Genomic DNA, 15,229 nt, shown 5'->3' with positions numbered 1-15,229 from the left:
CACACTCATGTCAGCATTTACGCTCCCACTTCTCACTCACCAGACCCCTGGAACTGGCCCTCAGCAGCTCCTGGTGTCTCCCCAGAGGTCTCCCAAGGTCTCTGCACTCAAATGAGTCTCTAGACCTCAGGCCCTTGAAGGGAAAACCCTCTCCTAGGACTTCTTTCCCACAAAGTGGCCCCTGAGCAGAAAGGAAGTCTCTTCTCCTCTGCCTGGAATTGCTATCTTGAAGCAGAGACGCTCCATCCCACCCTCCAAGTGGAAATGGCGGGCATGCCCCTTCTTGGCCTCGGGTCCTGCTTCCTCAGCAGTGAAGTGTGAGGCTTAATCTAAGTCAGCGGCTCCGAAACTTCAGAACCGCCAGGGAGTTTCCCAAACACACCCATGTACTGTGGGCTCAGCTTCCATTTCTCCCTGAGTCGCCTCTCTCTAGGGAAGGTGTGTTTTGGAAAATGCTCGCCCGGTCATCCTGCTCATTCTGCTAGAAGCAGGTTAGGGTGGGGGGAAGAGGGCACCAAGCCCAGTGATTTCAGAGGGATTTTCAGGATCTTCACCCCCACCCCTGGCGGGGGTGGGGAGGGTTCTGGTGCTCACAGGAAGGACTCTGACCTCACCCCTACCCCGCGCATCTGTTCTGCTTGCAGCAAACTTGGCCTGGCATAACCTTCCACACCAGACGTGCCTCTAGTTTGGGGAAAATGCCTGTCCTCCTAGGGAGCTGCATATGGCGTGCAGGGTTGGCCCCTTTCCGAGTCAGCAGTGCCTTGTCTGGTCACAGAGGCCTGGTGGGGGTGGCTCCGCCCCTAATCCGCGAGCAGATGGAGATGAGGAAAGGTTAATTTCCATCCCGGCTGCCTGACAGCTGTGGCTGACAGTGACAGAGTGGACAGCCAGGAGACAGGGTACACGGGGGAGGGGTGGTGGAGCTGGAGGCCCTGCCCAGGGCCAGAACCCCGCAGCGGCTCTGCCTGCTCCCCCGCCCCTCAACGGGACTGTCAAAAGGCATCATCACATTCAACGCCTACCTACGGCTTCCCCTTCCACCTCAAGAAACCGAGGCCCAGAAAGGGGCCAGGCTGGTCTTTAGGTGAGGATCCTCCCCAAGGGACGGGAGGAGTGTGGCTCCAGAGCAGGCCCCGCGGGCGCCTCACCGTCTTTGCGGTAGTAGATGATATCCACTTTACACTCCTCGGCCCCCAGCAGGGCCTGCGCCAGGCGGGACATGGCACTGCGCGGCGTGTTGGGGCCTGTGAGGAAGTCGCAGGTGCAGGGCCGCTGCATCACCTCCATTCGGGAGTAGCCGAAGAGCTCACAGAAGCCGTCGTTGCAGTAGATGATGGCGCAGTTCTCCATCTGTGCGTTGGCGATCAGGAACTTTCGACCTACATTGGAGGAGGGAAGGGGGGAAGCCCGTGGTAGCCCCCAATTAGGGGACCATCGGGGGCTCTTGGTAAGGGTGAGAGGGGAGTCGTAGATGGGGCGAGTGCGCAGGACCAGGGAGTGGCGAGGTCAGGCCTGGGAATGCGGCCAGAGCAGGGCTATTACGGGGCCAGCCAAGTGAGAGTCGCCCAGCTGTGGGGCAGGCCCGGGAAAATTCCTGGAAAGGGCAGGATGGCTGCCACGGAGGGGTGGGAAGAAGGGCGTTGGGGAAAGCTCTGGAGGAAAAACTAGGTGAGGAGCGAAACTGGTCATGGCAGCGAGGAGAGCAGGGGGTACCAAGAAAACAACTCTGGGAAGGGAACAGGTATCCCTCTCGCTCCCCCAGAGAGAGGACGGATTTTGAGGAGGTGTTTGGGGACCGTCCGCATCGGGTCCCCCCCACACCGTGCTCCGTTCAAAGTTAGTGAAAGGCTCTGGCCCCACGGAGCACACACCAGCACTCCCGATACTCGCCCGCCCCCAACGCACGCACTCACTCTGGCCCTCGAACTTGCGGATGATGGTGTCCAGGTAAGTGTTTTGGGGCGCGACGTGGCCCCTGCGGACCGGCATCTTTCGGCCTCTGCCCCTAGCCGGAGCCAGCGGCGCCCCAGCCTCCCGCGTCCGCGCCGGTCCTCGGGCTCCGCGAAGTCCGCTGGCTACCGATGGGCGCCGTCCCCGGGGCCACCGCCCCGGTGCACGGCTGCTGCGCTCCGGGCGGGCCGCGCCGCCTCCTCGCCGCCCGCCCGGGAGCTGTCCGCGCCGCGGTGCTGAAAGGAGCGCGCGGAGGCGGCGGGGCGGGGTCCGCGGGCGGGGGCGACTCTCCCGGCCTCGACGGGGCAGGGGCAGGGGCGGGGCCCGGCTCTCGGGGGGCGGAGCCGAGCGGAAACCCGCGCCGGGAAAAGGGCCCCCCGCTCCTCCCAGAGCCTTGGCTTTTATCCCCAAGGCCCGCGGCCTCCGCCTTGCACCGAAGGACGGTCCGGATTTTGCGGGCCTGGGGGTGGAAGTGGGGGGGGGGGTTGCAGAAGAGCCTCTGGTGGTGTTTTTGCTGAAGGCTCTCTCGGGATCGGACTGCGGTCCCCTAGCACGCCCTTACCAAGTGCCCTGCGGCTAGCGGGGGCGCTGCTAGCCTCCTAGCGCACGGCCCAAGGAGGCCATAGAAGGGTGTAGAAGCAGGTATGCGGGAAATGGGCAAGGAGGCGTCTGCTCCGGAGGCCGGAGAGCTCTCCATCACAAAGGCACAGCCCGGGAGAACAGTTCTAAAACCACCTATTAGCAAATGATCACGGCTAAGTGTCTGGACACTGAGTGGAAATGAACGCACTAGGAGAAGCAGGTGGGGTTCGGTGAGGTTTATTGAACCAGGCTTTATGGAGAGCAGGGAAGGGCACGAGTGTTCACTGAGTGTCTTGGCGGAGCTTTGCAGAGGGCCCCGCTTTAAGCCAGGTCTTGGAGGGAAGTATTCAGAGGGGGCAGACTCTTTAAATAAAGGCCACTGGTAGGGCAGATGCAGGGCAGATGCAAGGAGCTGAGCTGGGCGGTTGGGAGACATCAGGTTAGAGAAAAGGGGAATCGATAAAGAGCCTCCGATGCCATTTTGAACATCTAGCTTTAATTGATGGGCAAGCAAGTTCTTGAGCAGTTTAGACACGAAGAAAATATTCCAGTGAAATAAATTTTATAATGGCAGGCGGGGGAGGGAGGACGGACAGGGAGGCTCAGTGAGGTTCGTCCTGGAGTCCAGGAGAGAGGCTTGGAGTCCTGGGTTGGGTGTGCCTTTGCCATGCAGAACCATAATGCCTTGTTGGCTACTGTGGCTGGTGGGTGGGAGAGCTGCTAGTGTGGCCTCCTGAGGGGGCAGAGTTGTCCTGGCTGTCCCTGTGTGAGGGGGCAGGCTGCCTATGGAGGAAAGGGGGGGGTGATTCTCAGGGGCTCAGGGTGCAGTGCGCTGAGCTCTGAGGAGGAACGTGGGCACTGGACATTCATTCATTCACTTGCTCAGACACACACTTTCCAAGGTCCCATTAGGTGCCGCGGCCTGTGGTGGCTGCTGGTGGCACATGGAGGCACTCTGCTGATGGGCACCCTGACAGGACCAGCAACCAATAATGGGGACAAATAGAGACCATGATAGGGTCAAGCTAAGACCAGTGGCATATGGACAGGTGCCTTGGACCCCCAGGACAGAAGCAAGTGTCACTCAGGCTCATCCAGGGCTCAGGAAACCTTCTTGATCCCAGGGCAGGATTAGGGCTCTCGTGTTAGGTCTGTGGTGATCTCAGTCTTCCGTCTAGAGAGTCAGTTCCAGTTTGGGGCCACCCTCCCACCACCACTGGAGACTAGGGGCCACCTGTCTCTGGTCGCCAGCTGAACTGTGATGCCACTTTCTTTAAGCCTCCCCTAATGTCTCGACCCACTGGTGCTCAGGCTCTAAGCATCCCAGGGGCTCGAGTCCAAACCCAAGACTCCCTCTCTCAGATGTGATGATCCCAGGGCAGGCCTCCCCCAACCTGGAAAGAAAGGGCTATCAGGGGCAGAACCAGGGACCTCCTCACTCTCTGTCCATGCTGTCCCTGGAGTATTCATTTTCCAAATGTCCCCCTGCAGCTTGTCCCTCCCCCGCTGAGCCTGGAAAGGTGCTGTTTGTCCCGTGCTTGATCCCCAGGGCAACAGGCTGGGCAGCAGGTGTGTGAGCTGAACAAGGCCATCTCCCGCACGGAGTGGCTGCAGATGAGCTTTGTTTAAATATTAAAGAAGTCAATCATTAATCAAGCCTGGCTCAGGGCCCAGCTACCCACTGTCTCCATTCGGTAGGGTCTGGAGTGGGGCAGGGAGGGCCCTGGGCCAGCTTGTGAGGCTGCTTGTATCTCAGAAGGCCACAGGGCAGCTTTGGGGGCTGGAGGCCTGGTTCTGCAACCTCTCACAGGGCAGGCCAGGGGATCATGAGAAACATGGACACGGCATATCCAGAGCGTGTGGCTGCGTGCAGCGGGCATCGACTGGTCAGCAAGGATTAGTAAAGGAATGTCGGTTCTCTTTGAATACCCCTGATGAGGGCTCTGCTCCTGTTTTTTTTCCCAGAACAGGTACGACATGGGCACTGCAACCCCAGTCTAGCTGGGCTCGAGAAAGAAACCGAGTAGTGTGAAGAGCGAGTTCTGGGGAATAAACTGGTCTGGGGGCGGGGGTCTGGATAAACACCTTCAGTGCATCACGAAACCCTGGTTCATGAACACTTTCAGAGGAGGAGGTTGACCTGGAACCTGGGGCACACACAGAGTCAGTCACAAGTGTACATGATCATACAAACATATGTTCATCAACATAAAATTACAAACCGTCTCCCACCCTCACGCCCAAGCACTCAAGCCCGTCACAAAGCTGCACCCAGTTGCGACTAGGCTGTCTCCTCCCCTGCCCTGCCCCTCTGGTTTGGCCACCCTCCTCCTGTCCCCAACCTCACCAGTTCCACTGATTTAGTCCCAGCTCCACCAATTCGTTTTCATCCATCCATGGTAAGTGATCATCCAAACGACCAGGACCACCAAGCACAGCACCAGGATGACGCAGCAGGCCAGCATAAACCACTGTCTTATGAGGACCTGTTGAGGCTCCATGGCCACGCCCAGGAAGTAGGCGTTGGAACCATAGTCTTTGGTGGTGGTGCTCTCTGTGCTTTTCCCCTTCTGTTCAGACTGGCTCTTCTGATGCAGGGAATCTCTCTCCTTGGAGATCAGTCTGTAGGCCAGCACCAGGGCCACCAGGATTATGACAATGCACAGACTAAGCAAAACCCACTGCCAGGTCCTGGCCTGCTTAGGGGTCACCTGGTAACTCAGGAAGCTTGTTTTGTCTGTGCTTAGTTCTGTGGAAGACATAGAGGGTGGGGGAGGTGTAGAGCTGGTCAAACTAGGAAGGGGGTCATGGGGTGCCCCCCATAGCAATCAGAAATAATCTAACTGCTATTGAGCCTTAGCTAAAGGCATTGATTGGGGGTTGGGGTAATAGTACAAACGGGTAAGGTGCTTGCTTTGCATGGAGTCAACCCGGGTTTGATCCCTGGCACCCCATATGGTCCCCCCAAACAGTGCCAGGAGTAATTTCTGAGTGCAGTGCCAGGAGTAACTCCTGAACATTGCCAGGTGTGACCTCCCAAGGCATTGACTGCTCTAAAAGGGAGAGAAAAAAGAGGAGCAGGAAAAGCAGGAGTTGGGAGGCTATGGGCCTCTCTACCCTGTGGGACCCAGCAGTGGCTCCACGGGGCTGTTACAAGGCAACCTGGGACTCAGTGCTGAGATACCGGCCCAGCAGTCTGACAGGACACATTTCAAGGAATTGACTAGGTCAGGGGCTGGGGCATAGGCTGGGATCGTGGCCCAGGCCGCAGCAGGCACATTCAGGCTCACACAGCAGCAGATGTGTGGACAAGTCAGGACACAGGTGGGTTAGGGGCTAAGACTAGGTTAGGGGAGAGGCTGGCCCAGGGCAGGGTGAGGTGGGAATTGGGGACTGGTCTGGCTCTGCTCCAACCTTCAAAGGTACATGTGAAGTCAGGCCAGCCCAGGGTCTCTCCTTGCTTCACGTTCTCAATCACCAGCCAGTTCAGGAGGGGCTTGAAGTAGGACAGAAGGGCATGTGCAGATATCTTATCCTCTCCGGTCATCAGCTCCAGGACTTCTGGCCAGGGCTTACTTGAGCCCAGCTTGAGGACGTCCCTGGGAATATGGGAATGCAGTGAGGCCATGTAAGGGCCTTGGCGGGTGCACCTGAGGCCCTCTGGACAAGCCCCAGCCTTGTTCCAGATTTTGCTTCTCATCCCCAGGCCCCGGCAGAGCAGACAAAACCATGAGCTCTGAAAGATCTGGGTTTAAGTCTGCCATTGTGGTGCTGTGCAACCTTTTTGTTTGTATTTGGTTTTTTGACCACATCCGGTGGTGTTCAGGGCTTACTCCTGTCTCTGCATTCAGGGATCATTTCTGGTGAGCTTACGTGACCATATAGAATGCCAGAGATGAACCCAGGCTGGCTGCATGCAAGGCAAGAAGAGCCCTCCCCATTGTACTATCACTCCAGCCCCTGCTGTGTGACTGTGGGCAAGCAATTTGACCTTGCTGAGCCTGTTTCTATCTCCAGAGATGGAGGCAATAGTCATCCCCAAATCTAGCATGGTGGTGCCATTAGACAAACACAGTGCTTGGGAGGGAGAGTAGTGGGTGGATAATACTCTGGGCAGTTGGGATTCTTCTCACTTTTCATATTACAATCACAACATGAGGATATCTGGGCTCCAGGATGCATACAAGACTATTTCCCAGAGTGCTCAGGGTCATGGGACAGCAATTCTTTGGGCCCCTGAAGGTTTAGACCAATAACACATGTTGGATGCTCTCTGATACCAACAGCAGAGGGCATAAGTGTCAGCAGAGCAATGAGCAGCAGGGGCTCAAACCCCTAGGACCAGGGTGCTGAACCAGAATTCCAGGCCTTTCTTTGGAGAAAGCTGGACACAGGGGCTGAGCCTTTCCCAAGCTGCTCCAGGGCCTGAGGCCCACGGGTCCGAGTGTGGGGTTCAGACCAACAGCAGTCAGGTTCAAGACTCAGTGGTGCTACTCCTGAGCCTTAGAGGTCAGTCAACTCGACCTCAGCTCCATGGCCAGTGGAAAGAGCAGGCGGAGACCCTCTCGTGGGTGAGAACCAGCTGCCTCTGGAGCTCACCAGACCTACACCTGGCCCGCCAGACACCAGGGTGGGAATAAAGTGGGGAGAGAAGATCAGCTGACCATCATCAGGAACTAGCTGGGAGATTTAGTTCCTGGAGAAATGGAAGCCAAGCCGCCAAGATGAAAAGATAAACGGGGCAAGAGGAACCCCAGAACTAATTTTAGGTAAGAGGATTTTATCAGATGTTTGATCGTGGGAGAAAAGAAGAACGTGAAGGCTCCGGTGGTAGGAGTGGGTGGGAGAAGGGGAACATCTGCCTATTTCAAATCATCCTTCAGGCTGGGTGGGGCTCGGGGAAGGCGAACACCTCACACAGCAAGAATAAGGGGCTCAGCCTGGCGCTTATTTTCTTTCTGAGACCCCAACCCAGAGGCTCTTCGGCAACACTTAAGCTTTACAGAGGGAACCCAGGGCACTACTACCTGCCATCCTCAATGCACCCCTGAGCTTGGCTAGCGCCCATGCGGGACCCCATCTCCTTGCACCCCCCACTTCCTTTGGCCAGAGGCTGGCTCTGGGAAATCCCCCCCAATGAGATGAATAAAAAGCAGCAAATCAAGTTCTAAGATCACTTCACTGAATAGCTGCCTTGCAATCTTGCCGTTCCCCTTCTCTGCTTCCGGCTCCCTGTTCCTCAGCCATCTCTCTCTTTTTTTTTTTTTTTTTTTTTGCTTTTTGGGTCTCAGCCGGCGATGCACAGGGGTTACTCCTGGCTCATGCACTCAGGAATTATTCCTGGTGGTGCTTGGGGGATCATATGGGATGCTGGGAATTGAACCTGGGTTGACCGTGTGCAAGGCAAATGCCCTACCCGCTGTGCTATCTCTCCAGCCCCCCTCAGCCATCTCTTATGCCCTGTCGAAGCCTGCCACATCCCCCTTTCCTAGAGACCTCCTCTCTGCCTATGGACCAGGAAAATGGTTGCCAAAGTCCCACCCATGGACTGCAGGAGGGAGGGGGAGCAGGAAGGGTGCTGACGATGACAGTAATGAGGCCTCGACAGGGGGTAGGGAGTACCAGACATGACTTAGTTCGGCCCCAGCCCTCCAGGGATAAAGACTGAGTTTACAGTGAGTCTCTCTAGAGGCTTCTTCAGAACCTTGCTTGGTCTGGTACTCCTGCATGGGGAGACAGAATCCTCTCCTCCGTTTCCCGCACAACCTCCGGGGCCTCTCTGCTTGCTGACACCCACGTTCCCTCCCCACACCACTCTGTTCCCAGGTTGTGGCCTCTGGTGCCTTCAGATGCCGGCCTTGCTGGAAGGCACGTGCACAAGTCAGTGCTTGCTGATTGTCCTAAATGACAGGCGCCCATGACATAAATGCAGAGTGTGGAAAGGGCTCTGATGTTCCTGTGGGCTGAAGGGCTGAAACCTGAGCAGAGGACCCGACTGGCCCCCCTAGATGTGGAAGCATGGAAAAGCCAACAGATGGACGGATGAGGGAGACAGAAGGCAGGCGGGGTGCAGCCCCCAGGGAGCCCTAGGGTAGGGGGGGTCAGTCCTGCGACCCCATCTGGCTGGCTGCTGGCAGACTGCACAGTGGAATCACAAATATGCTCATTAAAGTTGCAAAGATACTAAATTATGTGGCTTTGTTAGTCCTCAGGGAGGCAGGAGTAAAGCTGAAGATGACCTTGACCAATTAGAGAAGTGGACTTGTTGAAATTCCTTGGAAGAATGTACCCAGGCAGTGGGTAAACTCTGATCTCGGAACCAGCGGATCTAGGTCTAATCTCCCAGGCACCTTTGACAAAGGGAAACCACCAGGGCAAGAGAATATGCTCCAGAGTTGGGGGTCAAAGGCTGACCCGCCGTACGAGCCATGGCTCGCAGGCCGAGGAGTGTCATCTCTGAGAAGCAAGGCTAAGAGCCGCCTCTTAGAGAAGCCCTGAGCCACTGTCAGGAGGGTCCCCAGTCACCCAGTCTAGTAAGTGCTACCCCGCCTCTGGTAGCACTTACTAGCCAAGGCTGCTGAGGCAGGACTGGGAAGGATGGGTCGGACACCAAGCGCAGGAACAGAGACTTGGGCAGAGGGCCCAGAGGCCCAGGGCTGGCAGAGCACAGCCACAGGATGGTGTGAAGACAGACTGGGTCAGCTGGGAACCAGGTCCAGGTACTTGCCAGTGAGGTGGGAAAGGGCTGGAGAAAGTACAGGAATTAAGGCGCAGCCCTGGCATGCGGTTGATCCAGGATTAATCCCTGGCACCATAGTCTCCTGAACACTGCAGGGTGTGGCCCCAGCCCCCAGCACTTCTGATGGGTGATCCCCACCGCCACAGACCTCATGGCACTACCCGCCTCTGCTTCTTGCATTGAGCCGTCTGCCTGGGTACAGAGAATCTCCTGAAAGGGCCTTCAGGCCACCCGAACACCTCACACAGCAAGAATGAGGGGCTTGGCCTGGCGCTTCTTTTCCTTCTGAGACCGTGATTGACAGTGGGTGCATGAGTGCCTTGTGACTGCATGCATGAGTATTTGAATATGAGTGTGTGCATGAGAGCATGTGTGTGTGTGTGTTAGTGCTTGAGTTGCGTTGTGTGTGCAAATGTGTGCATGAGTTCAATGCATGTGTGAGTGTGAGGGCATGTGTGTGCACAAGAGTGTGTGCATGTGTGGGTGAGTGTGTTAGTTCATGTGTGAGCCTGTGTATGGAGTGTGAAGACATGTGAGAGTGCCTGTGCAAGTGGGAGAGATTGTGCATGTATGGGAGTTTGTGATTTCACGTGAAAGTGCAATTTCTGAGTTAGCTGTGTGGGTATGGTGTGTGTGTCTAAGTATGGGATTGTGGGGCTGGAGTGATAGCACAATGGCTAGGGCGTTTGCCTTGCACTCAGCCGACCTGGGTTCGATTCCCAGCATCCCATATGGTCCACTGAGCACTGCCAGGAGTAATTCCTGAGTGCAGAACCAGGAGTAACCCCTGTGCATCACCAGGTATGACCCAAAAAGAAAAAAAAACAAGTATGGGAGTGTCTGTGGGTATGAGTGTGTGTGACTGAGTGTGAGAGTGTCCGTGTGGGCTTGTGGATGTGTGGGTGTGCTGTGTGTGCATGTGTGTGGTATGCCAGTGTGTGCCTGTGTGTGGCACACCTGTTTATGCCTGTGTGTCTATAGGTGCCTATGTGTGCATGTATGTGCCTGTGTGTGCATGTGCTCCTATGTGTGCCTATGTGTCTGTATGTGGTACACCTGTGTGTGCATGTATGTGGCATGCCTACATGTGCCTGTGTGTGCTTGTCTGTGTCTACGTGTGCCTCTGTGTGTGTGTGTGTGTGTGTGTGTGTGTTAGCAGGAAGATTACACTGAGGGAACAGGCCTTGGAGAGATGCAGTCTGGCAGGGGAGAACTGCCCGCTCAGTTGGGGTGCGGGTGCGAGGGGGCACTCACTCTAGCAGCTTCCCCGCCATCTTCGAGCCGTAGATGTCACACTGGTGCAGGGGGCCCGTGTGGCCCGAGGCCTTGCACAGTGCCTCATGGAACTGGAACTGGAGCACGAGGCTGATGAAGTACCTGGGTAGAGGAACGTGAGGGCAGTCTGGGGAGTGGGTGCCAAGGGTGGGAAGCCAGAGCCACTGGACTCTGGGCACCCCCACACACAGTGTCCATGAGGGCCACTGCTCAAGTCATAGTGGGTCAGAGGCCCCTCCTGCAAGAGCCCCCTTGGGCTGGCCCTGGTAGACTGCAAAGACTCTCCTTGCTCACTCGGGAACCCACAGACATGCCAGCCTTTGCCCCCCTTGCCCCCACCCTCTCAGAACGGCAGGGGCTTGGGAATACTCCTCTTTGGAGTATTGGGAATAACTGTGCCCCACCCCAGCAGATGGAAAAATCTATGGGGGCAATTTCAAGGCCTGGCCCCCAGAGGCTGCGTAGCCCACCAGGACGTGGCGAGCAGGGGCCCCCAACACTGGCAGAGCCCAGACCTTTACCGGATGTAGGGTATGCTGGCAGAAATGTGGAACTTGGCACCTGGATCAAAGTCGTCCTCTGACCGAGGAACCGGGGGGCACAGGCCTTGGTATTTCAACCTGGCAGAGAAAGCAGGGGTTGGATGGTGCCACCCAGCGGGGATCCCTGTGCCTTTTCCTTTCAACGCACATGCACAGCTCTCCAGACAGGACCTGCGTGAGGACAGCACCGCCACTGTCAGGCCCTGCGGCTGGGGCTGGGAATGAAAGGAGACACCGGGAAGCGAGTGCGGGGCCTGCTGGACCCCTCCAGGGCTCTCTCAGCAGACAGAAGCCAGGCCGGCAGCCTTGAGATGGGGGAACATTTGCAGACTGATTGCCCCGGAGGGTTCATGTCATAGAAGAACCAATAAGAATTCTTCTTGGGGCTGGAGAAATAGGGCAGTGGGGAAGGCCTTTAGCTAAGTTCCATTTCTGGCACCCCATATGGTTCTGTAAGCACCACTAGGAGTGATTGCTGAGATACAACCAGGGGTGAACCTGAACACTGCCCCGGATGGAAGGAGGGAGGGAGGGAGGGAAGAAGGAAGGGGGCAGCAGAGGAATGAGGGAGGGAGGGAAGACCCCGCAGGGTCCTGAGAGGGATCGTCAGGTTTGCTCAGGGCTGATACCAGATTCAACAGGAAGCTTTGCATATGCACACACAGCCTGGTCATCTCACCTGGGGGGCTTTAGGCTGATGCCAGCAAAGAACTCCCACTCTCCTGGGGCATCCCCTGCCCTCCACCCACTGGGTCTCGAGTGTGGTCCTCAGAAAGGCCACAGGTGGTCCCTGGGAGGTGCTCAAGAGCCCGGGAAGCCTCCCTTCCCACCTGAGGTTCCACCACTCCTGATTGTAGACACTGGATTTGATGGTGCCATCAAAGATCTTCCAGCGATACAAGTCCATGAGGTAGGCAAAGGGGATGAAGGCGATCTTGTCCAGGGCAATGCCCATCAGGAAATTGACCTCTTCCTCTGCGGAAAGGGGTACAGTCAGGGGGTGGCTTGTGGCTTCCCCTTCCTCCCGCTCCCCTGCCCCTAGTTTTGTCTGCAGAGGCCCTGGCTTGGAACCCCAGGCTCGGGCGGCCTCGTGCAGACCCTCTGGGTCCCAGTCACCTGTATCCTGGTGCTGATGGCTCAGCAGGCCTCTGTCGATCAAGTGCTTGTTGGAGAAGGCCGAGAGGGTGACCAATGACCCTACAGCCTCTTCAAAGGCTGGGTTGGCGCCTGAACGGAAGATCACGGAGAGGTTCCTGTACTGCAGGAAGTACTGGATATGGCCCATCTGGTGGAAGATGGACATCAGGTCTTCCACGGACACTTCGGTGCACTTCTTTATCCTAGGGTTAAAGGGCAGGGGTCAAAGAGCATGGGGATGCCTTTCAAGGTTTCTCCTTCCTGACTGGGGGTGGTTCCACTCAGACCGGGGAAGAGAAGGGGTGAGGAGCAGAGGTGCTGGAGGCGGCTTGTGGGGTGGGGCTGGGCAGGCCAGTACCTGAAGTCCTTGCCATTATAAAAGTCCCAGGCAGAGGTGTGGCACTCAACCTCCCGCCCGTCCGTGGGCCTCTCCAGCATGGACTTTTTCCAGAACTCGGGCGGAGCAGGTATCATGCCCAGGGAGACAAAGAATTTGTCAGCCTCTTCAAACATTTTCAAGGGTTTCCAGTGCTGGGAGCGAGAGGAGGGGCGTGAGGAGCCGGCCCTCTCGGCCCAGGGGTACCTGCAGGTAGGTGCGGGACGGAGTCCAGCACTGACCTGGTCTTTCATAGTCTTGGTGATGTCTTCCAGGGGTTTCTCCGGGAAGGGAAGGACCAGGTCTAAGATGTTGACCCAGGACTGCGCCCACATAGTCCCTGGAAGGGGCAATGGAGAGGCTGAGGGACGCAGGCGTCCATGTCTCTCCTCGGGGGCCCCTCAGCCTCCCGGTGCCTCTGCCAGCCGCCTCCTCTGTGTCCTGGGCCTTACCCAGCAGGTGGGCGGGAATGGGGCTCCTCAGCCCGATGATCTGGGGCCCATAGTGGCGGTGCAGGGCGCGGCGCACGTAGGCGTGCAGGTTCAGGTAGAGCGGCAGCAGCTGTTGGTAGAGGTCCTCGAGGTCTTCTTCCAGTGTCTCCCACTCGTAGGCGGCCTGCCACATGGCCCCCATGTCTTTGTAACCTAGGACAGGAAAGGGGGGGTGGTCAGAGGGTCCCCTCACCCTGGAGTATCAGACCCGGGTCACTGCCTCGGCCTCCCTGATTCCTGGAACCTAAGCTTGCCAAATGGGAACAAACTGCCCCAAAGATACTGTCTGTGATGGGGGCAGATCGGGGCCAGTGAAGTTCTGAGCTCAGACGGACTGTGACCTCTTGCCCCACGTGCGTGCTCAGCCATCCAAGCCTTCGGACTCGGATGGACAGAAGGACAGATGGACAGTCTCCGCAGTCTGCAGGCCTTCCTGAGCCCAGATCCTCCCCACCAAGACTGGCCAGCACTTTGCCTTCTTGTTCGTCTGGCTCGGGGGGGGGGGGGGCCGGGAGGGGGCCCTCAGCTGGTGGTGCCTGCTCTCCGCCTCTGCTGCAGCGGCTCCTCCCATCTGCCCCGCCCGGGGTGGGGGTGGGGACACTCACCGTTGAGGTTTGCCATCAAGTTGCTGAGTTGCACATAGCGCTCGAAAGTGATACGAACTTGGGGCCCCACGGCATCCCGCCAGCCCTGCCAGACCCACAGCAGCTCCTGGTGGTCTCGGGAGTTGGCCATGATCTCAATGAGGTCTGGACCCACAAAAAGGAGCCCAGATGAGCCCCCCAACACACACAAACACACACATTCACATACATACACTCTCTCTCTCTCTCTCTCTCTCTCTCTCTCTCTCTCTCTCCTGCCTTTCTGCCCTCACCTGCCCAGGAGGGAGCTGAAAGGAAGAGGAGGATGGGGAGAGCCTGGGGAGGACCTTGGGCACTCACCCGGCTCCAGGTCCAGGCAGGGTCCCTCATTCAGACACACCTGAGCCATGCTATATGCTGTCTCCATGTTGGCCAGCAGCTGGTTATACTGGGGAGACAGGTGTCACCCAGGGCAGGCCCGTGCCAGGACCCAACCGGGAGGGAGAGGCTGAGGCAGGCCGCTTCCCTCCCAGCCCCCACCCTGCCCCCAGGAAGTGCTGCCCATCCTGCCCCCTAACCTCCCTCCTGCCCAGGCACTCTGGCTCCCTCACCCAGCCAGCCCTCCCACCCCTGGGGGTGGGGAGCATGTGCCTGGAGACCTGGGGGCTCCGTCCATCACCTCCTGGAGCTCTTCCTGGGGCAGGGCTGCTTTCTCTAAGTTCTGCAGCTTACTCAGCATGCGCTTTAGCGTGGGGTCTTGGATGCCAGCGATCTTAAACAGGCGGGCTCGGGTGCCAAAGTACAGCATGTGCTGCGACTTCTCTACCTCTTTTTGCAGCTGGGAAGAAGGGCCTCGGATTTGTTGTGGGAAGTGGTGGGAGGGATCTTTGGAGCCCACCCTCCTCCCCAAGTCCCCACCCCCCACCCCTTGCACCCCATCAGGGTTCACATTGAACATAAGGGAGAAGGGAGGAAGCCTGGGCCCTTAAAAGCAAGGAGGAGATTAATAGTCACAAGGGAATAGAAACAACAGATTCTTGCCCAGAAGGTATTTGGGGTCTCCAAGAGGCCTCAAGCTCACCAACTGCTTTGACACCAGGATATCTTTTCCCTCTAGCTCCGGACAGGGTGGGCAGTAGGCAGGGATCCCCTCCCCTCACCCCCACCCACACCATGACTCCAGGGGGAGCAAGAGGAGAGGAACTGGGCCACAGGTGGTACCACACCATCTGCTCTCGATTTTTCTTGGTAATGTTGGTAGTATAGTTCCAAGTAGCCTCCATGAGCTCGTTCCATACAAGCTGAGCTGTATTATCATAATACTTCAGGAAATCAGATGCTGTGGCTTCACTGTAGAAACTTTCTGTTGTGTTTGCACCTTCATTTTTGGAGATTTTCCCTTCCTGAACCCCTTGTGCCTGGGGTTTGATCTCTCTCTCATCTATGTTCCTGAAGGCCATATCACCCTCAGTCCTGAGCCATGGCAAGAGCTGCCCGTAACAGAAGAGGACGAGGAGGGAAGGTCCAGGGCAAGTCCATCTTGTGCCCAT

General features: G+C 57.4%; 2 protein-coding genes across 2 annotated transcripts in view; both read right to left on the bottom strand.

Moving 5' to 3' along the window:
* The window catches only part of KCNH6 (potassium voltage-gated channel subfamily H member 6), a 19,892-nt gene extending 17,741 nt beyond the window's left edge, over nucleotides 1–2,151 (bottom strand). The window contains 2 exon segments of the mRNA XM_055133824.1: nucleotides 1,110–1,382; nucleotides 1,917–2,151. Of these exon segments, the coding sequence (XP_054989799.1) occupies nucleotides 1,110–1,382; nucleotides 1,917–1,992 (349 nt within the window). The 5' untranslated portion in view covers nucleotides 1,993–2,151.
* Nucleotides 2,079–15,229, bottom strand: LOC101548258 (angiotensin-converting enzyme-like protein Ace3). The gene is made up of 15 exons (XM_055132269.1): nucleotides 14,906–15,229; nucleotides 14,359–14,517; nucleotides 14,040–14,127; nucleotides 13,701–13,844; nucleotides 13,057–13,248; nucleotides 12,847–12,944; nucleotides 12,587–12,759; nucleotides 12,208–12,431; nucleotides 11,922–12,066; nucleotides 11,071–11,169; nucleotides 10,529–10,651; nucleotides 5,950–6,134; nucleotides 4,912–5,284; nucleotides 2,278–2,413; nucleotides 2,079–2,189 (listed from the first exon to the last, which is right to left on the bottom strand). Exons 1-15 carry the CDS (start codon nucleotides 15,227–15,229, stop codon nucleotides 2,079–2,081), a joined length of 2,574 nt encoding a protein of 857 aa, XP_054988244.1.

The sequence above is a fragment of the Sorex araneus genome, chromosome 3 (genome assembly GCF_027595985.1).
Source record: "Sorex araneus isolate mSorAra2 chromosome 3, mSorAra2.pri, whole genome shotgun sequence".
In the NCBI taxonomy this organism is placed as follows: Eukaryota; Metazoa; Chordata; class Mammalia; order Eulipotyphla; family Soricidae; genus Sorex; species Sorex araneus.
This window is presented reverse-complemented; position numbering and strand designations above follow the sequence as displayed.

Excerpts from the sequence above, each read along its gene's own strand:
- LOC101548258 (XM_055132269.1), bottom strand. The coding sequence starts at position 15,229 with ATGGGCACAAGATGGACTTGCCCTGGACCTTCCCTCCTCGTCCTCTTC. Across the intron at positions 12,067-12,207 it reads CCATCAGCACCAGGATACAG|AGGAAGAGGTCAATTTCCTG; the intron begins GTGACTGGGACC and ends CCCTTTCCGCAG. Across the intron at positions 11,170-11,921 it reads CAGGAGTGGTGGAACCTCAG|GTTGAAATACCAAGGCCTGT; the intron begins GTGGGAAGGGAG and ends TTTCTCTGCCAG.